The 15,529-nt window shown below is 37.6% G+C and overlaps 1 protein-coding gene across 1 annotated transcript; it reads right to left on the reverse strand.

Moving 5' to 3' along the window:
- Positions 1-751: 751 nt before the first annotated feature.
- LOC104520006 (nucleolar RNA helicase 2) lies at positions 752-15,466 on the reverse strand. The gene is made up of 15 exons (XM_010170135.1): positions 15,359-15,466; positions 14,986-15,252; positions 13,584-13,659; positions 12,690-12,868; positions 11,258-11,375; positions 10,132-10,317; positions 9,434-9,579; positions 8,291-8,440; positions 6,388-6,549; positions 5,590-5,709; positions 4,775-4,848; positions 4,426-4,585; positions 3,987-4,121; positions 1,796-1,840; positions 752-931 (listed from the first exon to the last, which is right to left on the reverse strand). The coding sequence occupies exons 1-15, from the start codon at positions 15,464-15,466 to the stop codon at positions 752-754; spliced, it is 2,106 nt and encodes a 701-aa protein (XP_010168437.1).
- Between the last annotated feature and the right edge of the window lie 63 nt (positions 15,467-15,529).

The raw sequence follows: 15,529 nt of genomic DNA on the forward strand, positions 1-15,529 counted from the left end.
CCCCACACCCCGCCCATGCAGCCGCTGCGCCGGCCCAGCCCGCCCCTTCCGCTGGCGCTGCACGGCCGGTCCCTTCCGCCGGCTTCCCCCGCACCCGCGGCACCGCGCACCGTGTCCCCGCCTTCTCCCTCCCCTCACGGGGCTCCAGCAGCCGGGCGACTGCAACCCCCTCAATTCTACCGGCAAAACGGCTGCCAGCAGTAACACTGCATGGAAACGCCTCCGGTACCATCAACACCCTCCCGCTGCGCATACTCATCTACACCACTCGCCTTTGCCCAACACACGCGCTTTTAAAACCTCCGAACAGGATATGAACTTGTAAAATAATATTTTATTTTTTTGGAAAATGTACAGGTTTGACTGGCAGTTAAGATTTGTAATTATACAGTGAGTCAGGCTACAGTTTTGAATGCAACAGACACATTCTGGAATAAAGATTTAGGTCTTACAGTTGAAATGGCAATACAAGAAAGAAAGGAAATAATAAGTTTTATTTTTCTTTTTTTGTTGTTGTTGTTGGTTGGTTTTTTGTAAGTTTTTTTGGAGTTTGTTTTTTTTGTGGGGGGTTGTTGGTTTTGTTTTTTTTTTAAAGTGAAAAGCATCTGGTTTATGACCAAAGTAGTATTGAGAAAAAAAAATCTGAATGACAGATTTTTTCAAGTGGTACAAACACAAAGGAACAGCCTATTTTATTGTAATATAAAATACTGCAGTCCCATTTTTTCCACTTCCGGATTGCTGAAGTTAATCAAAAGGCTCGTTTTTGGCCTCTGCTTCTGAATCTGTTTCTACCAGAGGTACCACGCCGCCCATTCCTGGACCCTGAGAAGCTTCGGCCATCGCCGCCTCCCCCTCGCTGTGATTCTACTAACTCAGGTAATTCAGTTGCCACGCACAAACGCCATTGTTTTGAGTCTTCCCATCTTGCCTATTGAAATAAAGTCAGACACAGTAAGTTAAATTCTAAGAATGCAAATACAGAGTATTTACTAATTACTAATTTTTCTGAATTTAAAAGGAAAAATTGTGAGCTAATACAAGGGATTCAAGTTTCTAACTAAAGTGGTCAATACTGGTTTAAAAAATTTAAGCCTAAGAGCTACAACTGACTGAGTATACCTCAGACAGAACAGAATGGAAACCCACTTTACAGAGCAGTCAACTCTTAGCAGAGCTTTACAGAGCAGTCAACTCTTTCTCCATCTTTCATTTATTAAGAACACCACTATAATTATTACTGATCACAAATCCACACCCTCCCCTCAACTCCCCTCTAATCCAGAGCAAAACATTGATTTAGGAGTGAATGAATGCTAGGACATGAGGGTAAGGATATGAACTAAAGGAGAAATACCTGAAAGAAAGATTAGAAGTCTAGGGGATTTCTGCATGGGGATACTAAGCCTAAGAAGCAAAAACCTGGAGTTCACTTTCCTGTGGAGAGAATTCTGGGTGAAAAGAATGAGGGCAGGGAACAGAAAATAGAGGATTTCATAGTGTAACAAGACTCGTTGCCTACAAAGATTAATGCAGCAGCAGTAATAAAAAAAGGGGTGGATTGTACATGCCACCACTCTTCTCAGTGTAAAAGTTTCAAGCTGCAGATTTTTGGAGACAGGGGAATACTTTAAGAAAGGAACACTGTATGCTTGTTCTGTTCTTCAATTCCTTCAAAGCCATCCCTTTTGCCACTAGGAAAGGCAGGATACAGGCTACATAAAGTTTTCTGCCTAACTCAGTCCAGCCAGTTCCATCTACAGTCTGCTGTAACCAGAAATTTCTATTAACATACCTCTATTTCCTTTTGGTCTGCTGCAGGAATATCAAAGCACACACCCTAAAAAGAGAATAATTTTAATGGATACAAGTCTAGCCTTTTGACTGACTGCAACTGAAAAAAAAAAAAAATAGAGCCTACAAATCTACTTACTAGAACAGTTTTACATTCCAAAGTGGTTTCTTAATAGATTTAGGATACTTTGAAACATTTGAACATTGAGAGAGTTGCATCAATATTTCTCAAAAAAACAATACTTGCACTTCCTTAATGTCTTCCTCAGATAAAAACATATTTCTCTTTTCTCCCTCTGCATAGCCAGTACTTCCAATATTTTCTTGCTCTTTAACAATAAGGTTATAACCCTCTCCATCCTAAATTGTGGTCTATTGGTTTCTGCATTACTCATTTTGTAAATTCTTTCAAATCAGAATTTTTAATCTATGCTAAGAAATGTATACACCCAGTAAACTGAATACTTAGGTTCAGACCAAAAATCTGAAGTTAAGCTACTTGGATGATTAAGTACAATACAAAATTAACATGTTAAAATGCTATTCTTCGGTCAAATGAGCAATCTGGGTATTGAGAATTACAAATCTGATGTAGCAAAACCAATCCATAGATAGTGTTCCACACATCAAACACAGAACAATGCTGTGAATAAAGACAGAGGCAAGGACAGTAACACAAATCTCACCAATTAATGCAATATCAAACATCATGCATGAAGGGTGCATTAAGAAAAAAATTCAGAGATGGAACTAGTAAAAATAGTTCACTGACACAAAGAAGTGTCCTCAAGTCACATTTAAAATCAGAAGTGTCTGGCCAAGAAACCTGGTGAACTATGTGTGAAATTCATACAGGAAGACATACAGGTTAACTTTTACACAAAGATGGAACGTAGAAGAGAATATACACAGCACCTAAGACAAGAATTGTTTTTATAAAAAAAAAAAAAAAGTCTTTAAACTGTTGTTCAAGTGCAGGTTGACCCTTATTTTAGGCTTTCTAGTTTACCAAGTCTGGGTATCCTCAGTATTGGCATATAGATGTGCTGTGATTTTGATGATTTGCTAAACTAGGCTCCATCAATACCTGCCATTTTTACATTTCTCTCCATTTGGTACTTCCAAAAGGCACCTGTTCCATCTGCACTCATACCAATCTTAATGCTTCTATTACAAATCTCTACATAAAACTTAATTCAACATCTGCCTCTGAAGTGTCCTCTCAACTCATCTTCAAATAGTTTTGGGGGTCTTTCTAGTTTATTTGCTGTTCTCCTCATCCCACACCACCTTAAACCACATAAAGACAGGGAAACACAAACTGAATCATTCTCCGTAACAACACCTGGTACACGGTGTCTGTGATGGAAACTTCAACATGGATATGAATGAAGTATGCATGGCAATCTAAGTGTGTGAAAGCACTGGAAAAATAGCAGCAGAAGAAGGGATAAGAGAACAGCATGTGTTGACAGCATGCAACTTAAGTCATCAAAGATCACAGCATCTCTGTTCTATTTTATTGATCTGGGTATGCCGAGAAACAAGAAATACACCCAGAAAAACACAAAGACAGAGCAAATGAGCAATAATGCCTAATAACTCACTAAAGCAGGACACAAGCATTCCTTGTCCTATGTGTCACCACAAATAATCCTGGACAGACTATTTGATTGTACATTTCCATGGTTGTGAAAATGCATGCGAATTCTGAGAAAAGAGTAGTGAAGGGAGTAAGTTTTGTACAAAATAACTGTCTCAGGGAGTTTTGCTGGAGTTGTTGCAACACTGTTGAGTAGGCAGACCAAAAAGTAACTTTGTGATCTTTCAGTTTCGGGTATCAGAAATACAAGTGACATGTACTATCAGAACTGACTGTCCAAAGAAATCCTGTTCTATGACTAAGGAACTGTAAACACTGTTTGTATCTTTTTACCTGTTCTGCTATCCCTATAGCCATGCTTCATACTGCATTATACTATCTCCTTTAGCATGTCAGTGGAGCAGAGCCCTAAGCCCCTGACATGCCTAAGCCCTAATAAAACAGATTGAGACCCATCTTTCTACCCAAGTCATGTGCTTATCAACAGAGCCTGGAATGAGGAAAGCAAGACCAAGTATCTCCCCTGACAATTGCTGAGAAAAGGCTACAACCAGAAAAGCTTAGCAGCAAAGATACAAAAAAAGCTTACCCTTTTCCCCTTGAGGAAACACATTCTGTTCACCTTCCTGTCAACATCGTCACCCATCAGTTCTCGCAGTCTTCGCCAAGCATAGCTCATATTGTTTATTTCTTCAGAGCAGCGTAGTATCATTGTAACAAATCCCTAAAGAGTAAAAAAGTGGGTGAGCACCATTCAGTCCGAGGAACAAGCTTCAGCACATCTATCAGACATGAGACACCTGCTAATTTATAGTTTATAAAATAAGTTTTCAAGTGGATACTGTTATGGAAGAGCAAGCGTATTTATAGCCACAGTATTCTTGCTTTTAACTAAATCGGCAGTTCCTAATGGCTTAAGTACAGTTCCCATTAACAAAATCATACGGAGATAAATAATTCTCCGTTTAAACAACACAGAGGTGTGTTTGGTTTTTTTCAGGTTCAAATGTTAAGCCGTACACCCTTACCGCATCTGAATTCAGCAGGGAACGCTGTTCAATGGAGGTAGCACCTGAAATATGGGCTAGAGCTGCAGCCAGAGCATTAACTGGTCCCTTTTCTTCTATTAGCAACCGAGCAGAGTCTTTGAAATACTCAATAGCAGTTTGAGGAACAGAATCCAGACACCTAAGTAATTAAAAGGGGGAGGAGGGGGAAGTTATACGTTAGCATTTACTAGGCTCTGGAATAGAAGAGAAACAGCAGTTCAAGACTTCAATAGTGATCAGTTCAGGGAGACAGCAACAAGCAATCCAAACAGCCCATCTGAACTAGGAAGATGGGAAGATATAACAGGGCTTGAGTCACTGAACACACCTGATGGCATCTTTGCTGGAAGCCTTGATTATATCTGTTGCAGTAGGAACACCAACTCGCTTGAATGTAATGCCCTGAAATTTAAAAAGCAAAATACAGATCAAAGACCATAAATAATGCAATTCTAAAGAAACAGTATTGGATGTCAATGAAACAAGCATTTAAATCTATTGTTTTTCTTCTTTTCACCTTTAACTTCCAACTTTTGCTAGTGAAAAATACAAGGTTAAGCTTACAGGGAAATGGGAAACACTTAAAAGCCTTTTATGTTCCAGGTCAGTTTAAATGATCCAGTGACCTTAAACTGAAATAGAGACATTTTGGCAGATTCCAGGGGAAAAAAAAGTCCTACGAATGCTGAATATTAATTTAAGTCTGAGTTTTATGTTCCAAGACTAAACCATCTCATCCCAACTGAATACTTCATTGGTGAGAAAACTACCATATGGAACAGTGTACGAAGTGCAAAATTTGAGGTAACTGTTCTCTACTAGTAGAGCTATACATATGCAAATCACTGATCAGACGATAAGCAAGAGTGAACACTAAACTGAAATCCTTCTAGCTTTCTCTCGTTTCCATGGGTACAATCTTATTGGCATTTGCTGAAAAAGCATGGGCATGAGAATCTGCAGCATGCTCCCTGTTCCACAGTAACACAGTGTACCCAAACTCTGCAAGGTAACTGAACCTCAACTGGATGCTTTGTAAGGTATAGTCTGTAATTGAACTATTGAACAAAACATGAAGATTTTACATGCTACTCTAACACAGTACACTTGAGTGATTGTGATTAGAAGAAAACTATACTTTACCGCTTTTTGTTCCACGTATCTTAACTGATGTTCTTCCTTTCGCTGATAAAAACAGATACAGATCCCAGTTCGTCCAGCTCGACCTGTGCGTCCAGAACGATGGATATAGGATTCCACATCCTTCAAAATAAATAGCCTTATGACTCATCTAATTTATTGTAAATTAATCAATTCATTGTATTCAACATAACTTGGTAAAAGTAAACAGTAAAAGCTATTACAGTTAAGCCTGAGCAATACACAATGACTGCATCAGAGAATTTAATTAAAATAACTGTTTCACTAAAGTAAAACAATTAAGCTTTTCCATAGCCCTTTAAAAATCATGATTTGAAAGCCAGAACCATGAGAATGGGTCAACTAAGTCTCATTTTGGCATCACCACAGAGAATATGAGAAAACAATTTGAGTATGTATACCTCTGTAACAATCCCACTCACCCTTCTGCATATCAACTTGAGCATGATTACTTAGACATTAATAGAGAATTCACTGAAAAATTACCTTGTTTCTTTTAAACCCTCTTAATCCAGCCAAGTTCTCACTGTTGGGGTCCCCTCCTCATATATGCCCCTACTTCGTGAATCATTTTTGCCTTAAAAGAAGGCATTTTAAGGAGACCATCTTTAAACATACTAGGGACTGACACAGCGGAAAAAAATCCTCTAAGAAACTGCTTCTATATATGAGGACATTTCTTACCCTTAAATGACATGCCATATATACTCTCTGTGGCATTTACTACTTTAAAACAAACTTATAAATTACTACAAGACACCCAACATAACCATCTCCTACCTTTGGTGGTGAACTTTGTACAACCAGGTCAACTTCAGGAATATCTAAACCACGGGCAGCTACGTTGGTGGCAACCAGAACTTTAAATGTACCATTTCTAAAACCTTTCAGTGTGATCTCTCTTTGCTTCTGAGGAATGTCACCATGCAACGACTGGCAATCCTGAAAAACAGTATTATTATAGGATTGTACCAAAATCCAATACAGTGATCCATGTTATGATCAGTTTTGGGTACAATATCTTGGTATCTGATAGCCATCATATGGCAAGATACAGAAGAACTGAATTACTAGAGTTTATATTTTAGATGTCTTACAATATTTACTCAGTACTTCTTATTCACATACCTCAAAGACCTTTAATGAAGGTAGGAAAACAGAATCGCAACATTTCTTATCTCTACCTCTAACTACTGTGACCTATGAAAACAACTATGCCCTAACTTACCACCAACGCTACCTGTGCAAGGCTTACTGTTTCAAAAGTCATCGGCAATTTTCTCAGACCTTCTTAGTATTCATTTAGACATTTTTTCCAAAGCAGTGTTGCTTCTTAATCCCCCTTAATATATTAGTTTCCCCCCTACCAATTAAAGGCTTAAAATAGCAGTGGTCCTAAAAAAAAAAAAAAAAAACCTACAGCTTCAAAGATTTTTTTTTTTAACCCAAACATTCTGAAAGCCCTGTATCACAGCAATAGCAACTATGAAGATCAAACATACAAAAATTGCTTATTCCTCCACTTCACATTTCACAGCTTGCCTGTAGATGGCTACCATGTTTTCCACATGTAAACAGAGAACGACCTGAAAAAATACTAACACAATGCTAGGGTAAGCACAGAATTCAAAAACTCTTTTCAGACAGTTTTAGATTAATGTCAGCTGGTAAGACATATATTCTGTTAGCAAGTATTAATATGCTAAACCAGAAACATCTAAGTAATTTCCTTCTCTTACCTGCCAAGATCAGAGTTCTGCATTGCCTATGCAAGATTTGATACCACTAACACCACCAGTAATGCAGGGTAAGGCTCCACGCTCAGGTTTAGCTGCTAGTGAGGTCATCTAGGAGTGTGGGAGAAACACTCCTGAACACAGTTGTGGTGGATGAAAAAACTTCTCCTTTCCCTAGGAACATAACGCTGTGCTGCCTTCTAGACATAATTTAGCCCATCTCCTCAATGAAAACATTTACAGAAAAAGTAGTTGCTGTGATACCACCACCAAAAACGAGCATGCAGTGCCAGTGTCACTATACATCATAAATATTGCACCACCACATCAACAAATTCTTTTTCTACCAGTGCTTGAGTGTGGTGTACCACAAATCTCAGGAATACACTAAAGCCCATTCACAAGAGATAGCAAATTGAATTATTTCTGTCTACACATCTATAAACTCTTCACAACAGCTAATAAATACCTTAATGAAAACACACATACAGCACCTGGTACATTACAGCTCTAAATTCTACCTGCCCCTCACAACACTACTAATTAATGTCAACATCACAGCTCAGTAACTGCTATAACCTGTTATCCTAGTAGTTCTCTAAGTATACAATCATTTTTTAATCCAAGACAGTCTCTATAAAAAAAATAATTCACAACTGTTTCTTTAATGTCAATAAGAATTATTCTTTGAAGAAAAAAAATCCTTTGTAGCCCAGTCTCTGTTAGTGCAGCCTAGTCCTGAAGACTATCACGCTGTAATCTTTCAACTGGTTTGGTTTTTTTTTAAAGATTCTTTTTGGCAGTTTTTAAACTATCTGACCACCAAAAGCCTGCCTCATCCACTTTGAAAGTCTCTCTTTAGAACTTACTCAGCATAGTTCTAGTATCAACATAACAGTTGATAGATCTCTGACAGATTTTGTTACTTAATACAGATGATAAAATACCTGTTTGATTGAAGCATTCAGAGCCAGTTCATTTGCCTCCTTTTTAGTCTCACAAAAGACAATGGTCCTCCCATAGCTGCCACTGTAGACCTGAATGACATCTCCAATAACCGCAGCTCTCTGAGACCAGTGACATTCTATTGCCAAATGCTATGGAAAAGAATACATAAAAACACAAGATTCTTTTTTAATACATTTGAAACTACAAAATCCAGAAATACTAAAGAGTTACAGTTTCCTGATGGGAAAAACATGTTAACTTTGGTTCCCAGAACATGCAAAACCCTTAAGGCTCTTCTGTCCCCCTTGATTAGTCTAACATTAAGCATAATAATTACAATAAGAGGAAAAAAAGATGACAGTCTACAAATCACTTTTTTAAAGTAAGGAAAAAAAAAAAAATAACCAAACCAGGAGATGTTGCACCATTTCTCTGGAAGACAGTGAGGGGTGCAATATTTTATCACAGCTCTATCAACTAAAGCTTTATGTCAGATAAAGTGAAACAAATAAATACAGTGTGTTAAAAGCTTTTTTCAATCACAAGATTAACATTCTTTCAACCCCATCGATACAATTATGGTATATCCAACTGATCTGTCAACGTAACTGCTAAGCAGTACTTAAGCAGAAAAAAATCTTATTTTATCAAGTAAAGATAATTAATTTGGGATTCTAGCATTTATGCATTGTACTCCTTGCTATGGCATTTAATGCATAGTAAGCAAAGGCCTACTGAGGCAAGACACCACTGGAAGCTTGAAAAAACCTCCTGTACACAGAATAGCAGAATTCAACTGTGATGTCTGTGGTGATTTAAAAGAGCCAGGCTGATGTTAATGTGCCTTTTGCTTCCAACTCAGATAAAATTCAGATAGTGCTTTTCTCTGAAAACCAACAAAACTAATAACTGAACCCTTACTCTACCTGAGATGTCCATAAGGTTACTGGATGCTGTGAGAAGACAGACAGATCCCAAACTACAGTTTGAGTAGCTGTAACATACCTCATGCTTAAAAAAATAATACTCAAAACAACTTTCAACATCTCCCTGATAATGTGCCTTAGGATGGGATGATCATTTTTAGTATAAAGGAAAAGGGAAGAGGCCTGAAAATGTTCCACATTAGATTGACTACTCACTTCTACTGTTGTAGCAGCCTTTTGAGTTCTCTTCCCAATAAGGTCAATCTGTTCATATCTAGACTTCATGTATTTCTTAGCCACATCGTACACCCAGTGTGGGCAAGTTGCAGAAAACAGTAGTGTCTGGGGATTGTCTTCAGAATCTTAAAACACAAAACAATGTTTCACAAACTTCGTACGTTTCATCTCACAGATGTATACAAGTTGATCATCCAAGTTATTAAAAATATGAGGTCAAATATCAGTATATAAAATAAAGAAGGCAATTCTGCTTTTTAAAGTTATGCATTCCCAATATCTGGAGAAAAAATACCCTAGAAAGTCTAAATATTTTCAAGATTAGGAAAAAAGTTACTATGACCCAAAATACAGTCTGTTTTCAAGTGCTGAAAAGGGTAAAAAGCTTCCAATTCCTTTTAACTGGAAGAAGTCCACGTACAACTTAGAGAGGTGCTAAAGAAAGTTATTTACAGATCCCTAGGTACTGGATTTTAAGCTTTGCAAAGGTCCTATGAATGATTCCCACTTTCGCATCACTTCCTCATGTACTGCGTTCACAGTACATTCCCTATAATATATAGTATTCAGTAACTTCTAAAAAAAGCAACCTTGCAACTTTCATAAAAATAGACCTGTATTTTAGCAGACTAAATTCTTACTAATATTTAATGCTATTTTTTAAATATTGAGATTACCCTTCTTGTATGCAACTCGTAAAATGTCTTCCACTTGCTCAGCAAATCCCATGTCCAGCATCTGGTCAACTTCATCAAGTACAACATGTTTCACTTTGGTAAGGTCCAGCTTGCCACTCTGAAGGTGGTCTTTGATTCGACCAGGTGTCCCAACCAAAATGTCAATGCCACTTCTCATGAGGTCAACTGATAAAACAGGGAAGAGCAGAAGAGGAGTTAGCAGTGAACTAGGGAGCACTCTCTACATTAGAAACAGGTAGCTAAATAATAATGAAACAACTTCTTAAACCATTTATAAGTCCTCTCCTTACAAATGTGAGAATAACTGAAGAACAGGAGAAAATTTTGGAGGAAAAAACCCAGAACTGGTAAGGTAGAAAGAAGTTCTACTGCTCTTCCTGAAGGAAAAAAGATTTCCCATTGCCCTTCCCTCTCCCCATGATTTAAATAAAGTGGCAAAGAGCTTCTTTTAACATACTTTGGAAACAGTTAGCTCTTCCCAAATTGTCTACCTTAATTGGAAACTTAAAAAAACCAAACAAACAAACAAACAAAAACAAACAAACAAAAAAAAACTTTATTTGACTATTCAAATTACTGAAATCACCTCCTTACTGAAGTTCTGCAGGGAAAAAAAATCATCCCTAATAACTCAAGATATATTACAAAGAAAGAGCTTAGAGCTTATTCTCATTCCTGCCCTCATTTGCCTTGTTTACAGCCATCAAGACAGTAAATTATGCTGTCACAATATATTCTTCTCCACTTTACAAATCCTCTAGATATCCCCTAGCACACAAAAAACCCAGTCACTCACAGCTCTAATACTAAACATTTTTTAAAGAAAATACAAATGTTTACAAAACCTAAACCCAAATACTGAGTATAACACATTATAATCTCTTTCACTTCAATTGAAAGTACATGAGTAGACAAGGAACACCAAGCATTAATTCAGAGCTACGGTTATTTCTCACCATAACAAGTTATATTCTGAGCTACTAAATTCTCCATGAATATTCTCCAGTTCTTGGGTTAAAAGTGTGTGTTTGAAAGGACCCAACTGCATTTCTCAAATATGTCAGTCAATCGACATTTCAGTTATTAGTGATTAAGTGTCACTTACTTTGTCCATTATATGGAGTTCCTCCGTAAAAACAAGCTACTGTTAGCTTCCTTGTGATGTCCTTGAAATCTTTGGCAACCTGGTTTGCCAGCTCTCTCGTTGGACAAAGAACAAGTACCTAGACAGAAGAAAGACAGATGTTCTCTCAGCATGGCTTCTGCCAAGAAACCACTAGACTTGTAATCATTAGTTTAGTTCTGACCATTTACATCATTTAAAAAAATGCAAACAAAAAACAACTGGTTTAAATAAATAATTATCTAAGCAGAGATTAGAGAAGCACACTGCTTAAGTCTCTTGTATCATCATTAATCTCCTTCCACACATACTCATTTAGGACAGGCTAACTTATTTTTAAATGAGACGGACAGTGGTACTTGAATCTTATTTAACACTTGAACAGATCAGCTACAAGTTTTTTTCTACATGCACATATGCTGTTTGAGTACAAGACTGAAGGTTTTGGGTAATAAAAGGTTTTTACACATGCTGAATAATGCTTCACAGTTCTGGTGTAAGAAACTGTCTCTCAGCTTCCTTATGACTCAAGGAAACATACATTCAGTCTGCAAAGCCAGTGTTCAGCATGGTTCTGGAGCCTATGCCGATATCCTTGCAGAACCAACCGAAGACCCATCTTCTCTTCCAATACACAGGCTTCACTGCAGGTGACAGACAAGCTACTAGCTAGGAGTTCTAATCTAGTTTAACATGGGACTGCAGTACTGCTCTCAAACCTGGTATCAGCAGCTTGACAAAAGGAACCTTAAAATCCTTATCCTGTTACTTCTTTCAACATTGAAACACATTACAAAAAAGAAAATGGGATCGTACTATGGTAAAGTGAGGCCTGAATTTTATTTTAAGACTTGTGGCTCCCTCAAAGAAAGCTGTCCCTTCTCTGCGAGATTGTGACAAATCTAGAGCCAGCATTCTCAGTCAGACAGCGAATATGACGGGCAGATGCAAACAAAACAGCTAGTACTTGTTTTGGAATGAGTTTCAGTAACCTATGAGATGGGTGACAAGGTGAAATAAACTGACAAAAAAACCCCTCCAATACTAATAGGGATATGATAAGCTTTGGCCTATCTAGTTTTGGAGGGCATCATAAGAATTCTGTGAAAAAACAGACCTGGCATTCCCTAGCAGAATGCAGACAGCTCATAATGAATCTGCATTCTCGGGAGCAGAAGCTTCAATTTCTGGTCATGGTCCTAGTGAAAACTAAGTCTATTTTTAAAAACTCTCACTATTTACATGTTTAAACAAACATATTTAAGTAGACAGCTTTTATCAATCAGAAAAAGTCACTAATCTGTTACTAAAACAAACTAAAAGTTTGTTACACAAACTTTTCCAGTGGGTTAAAACTCTGAATCACTCAAATATCAGAGAAAGCAAAATCAGCATTCTAACTAAGCACAGTTACCTTTGGTGAACGGCCTCTTTTTCTATCCTGTGATTCTCCCTGAAGCTTTTCAATTAAGGGAATAGCAAAAGAGAATGTTTTCCCTGTTCCAGTTCGTGCTTGAGCAATTACATCTTTGCCAGAATATACTGGGTTGAAGGTTTTCACTTGCACGGGAAACAGGTATGTCACTCCTCGAGCTGTAAAAATTTCAACACACTTCATCAATAGAATAATTTTACAAGTGTTCTTGTATATTCTTCAGAGGAAGTTATCCCAAGCAGAACTTCCATCAACTTTAAAGTAAGTCATGACAATAACATCACCTCCACCGATTTATTTAATTGCAGAGGTCATCTGTAAAGAGTCCCCTGGAATTGTCCATTTTATTCTCCTACTTCATACCACCAGACATTGTGCTCTCTGGGACAGATGAAGTTACTAAGCTTTAAGTAAAGTCTTTAATTACAGTGGTTTTATTTATCTAATACTGCCCACCTATCTATGCAAACCTCTTTCTTTCAAATAAAACATATGTCTAAACAACTTCTAGTCTCCTCTTAATTTCATACTAAGGCATGCACAAACTTGTATCAAGGATACTAAATATAACTGGTTTTCCTTTACTCACACTAAAATAACTGTTAGCTGAAAAATTCTCAAACAGGAATTTTTTCTTTTTTTAGCTCATGTCATTTAAAATTCTACTGTAAAGGCTGAGCAATATTGCAAACAGAAAAGTCTGTATTCAAAGGTGTATTTAGAGTAGGCAATCAATATGTCTTCTGTATAGCACCTGTGCTTGCACACATGCAAGCAGAGCACATCTCAAAGCTCACTGATTGAATAGGTTGAGCATAAAAACACGACAGAGATCATTTACTTTCTATGGTCACATCATGCCAAGAAATTTACCTTGAAGAAGTTGAACAGTCTCTTTGGAAATAGAAAAATTGGAGAAGGCACCCTCTTTCTGTTCTTCTGTCATCTCCTGTTAGGTAAACACAAATCAGAAGTCATTCCACGTGAATATCCTATGACCATCAGAAAATTCAATGTAACGGCACAGGCACTGGTGTCATACCCAATGGTCAAATTTTCAGTGACAGTATTTCAGATGCAGCTAAAGACCCTTCTTTATTTTACTTACTACGATATTTCAAAGTTAGACAAAAGTGATCTGTAATTTAAATTAAGACTGTTTCATATCTAACGGCATAACCATGTAAAAGCAAAAAATCCAAGTTAAAATCCTGAAAACTCTTAATTGAATTTTAACATTCAATTTTAAATAATTGCCAATGGCCTAACAAATATGTTGTAATATGTAAGAATCAGGCTTGATATCTAGCCTATTTCCTACTTCCCAATTAATACAGCAGTGATTTACAGATACAGAAACCGATCCCCAAAAGAATAATATTATGAGGTAGAACGTCAAACGCACCTACTCAGTCATGTGTCACTTCCATATATTTTTTTAACAGCATGGTGATTAAAATGCTAACTGTGAGGAATGAATGCTAACCCTGGAAACCATGGAAACCCTGGATGCTTTGTGAAGCATCACTTGGAACAAGAAATAAAACTAAGCAACAGCAGAACATACAGGTATAAAGATTTTTCAAAATAAGTCCTAAATACAAAAAGATGTTTCTCTTAAAAAAAAAAACAAACAACTTGTTGTTCATGTCAAACAATTTTAAAGGAACCTAAATCAAGCAGAAATAGTCAGACCAAATAAAAACACTCTTACAGAAAGGCTTAAAAAGACTTATAAAACTGTTACAACACTATATTTTATTACATTAAGGACCATCTTATCACATTAAGAACTTATTTAACAAGACAGTACATAAAAACCATAACTTTTGTTTTTCCACTAGCTAAAACAAAATAATTCTTGTTTTACTAGAGAAGTAGTCGTAATACCAAGAAGCAGTCAATTAAACTATATTTGTGGCAATTAAAATAACATCTAATGATGCTGAATCATATTAAAGTACCATCTCACTGCAGCTTGTCTGTCTGCCAACAGCTACCACAGTAACGGACTGTGGAAGTGAGGAAACCATGGTGCATTGATCTAGAACTTCAGGGCTTTCATAATTTAGAATTTTTGCAAATAATTGATGGAAGGGACAGCTCAAGTAGCTTTAAACCCTGAAAATTTACAGCAGCCTTTCCACTGATAAGGAGGAAAAAAAAAAGAAAAAAAAAAAAAAGGAAAGATAACCTGTTCTAACTTTAATCTTGTTGCAACACAGGAGTTGAAAGCTAAACACATCACTACACTTGAAGCCATCATTACTCTTACCTGCTCTGGGTCACTGTCACCGTCACCACTTGACGTCTCACTGGAATTACTGTGATTTTTTTTGTGAGTGGATTTAATGTTTAAAGAAGATAATCTCGTTTTCTCCAGGCTTTTTACTCTCGTATCACCGTTTTCTTTAACTCCACTCCTTGATTTCTTGAGTTTCGGGGAGTCAGCATCATCCTCCGACTGCTCACTTTCATCCGTCGGAGCCTTTCTCTTCCGAGATTTCTCATGGCGTTTAGATTTCTTCTCTTTTTTCTCCTTCTGGTAAGGCACAGAGCAACACAGAAGAAAATTAAAATACACGCGGATGGTCCCCGCAACAGGAAACAGAGAAGAGGTTGCGGAACAATTAAAACTAAAAGTCTACGGTCTCGTTATTGTCGTGGGGCTGGTACAAAGCGACAGGTCGCTCCCTGCCGCGGCGCAGGTGCGCCCGGGAGGCGCTTCCCTGCCCACGAGGCGCACGGGCCTTCATTTTCGGGACTCTTCGCCCCGCGGGGCGCGCCCGAAAGCGCTCGCTGGGCCGCTGCGCGACGAG

The sequence above is a fragment of the Antrostomus carolinensis genome, unplaced genomic scaffold, assembly GCF_000700745.2.
Source record: "Antrostomus carolinensis isolate BGI_N321 unplaced genomic scaffold, ASM70074v2 scaffold50556, whole genome shotgun sequence".
Taxonomy (NCBI): domain Eukaryota; kingdom Metazoa; phylum Chordata; class Aves; order Caprimulgiformes; family Caprimulgidae; genus Antrostomus; species Antrostomus carolinensis.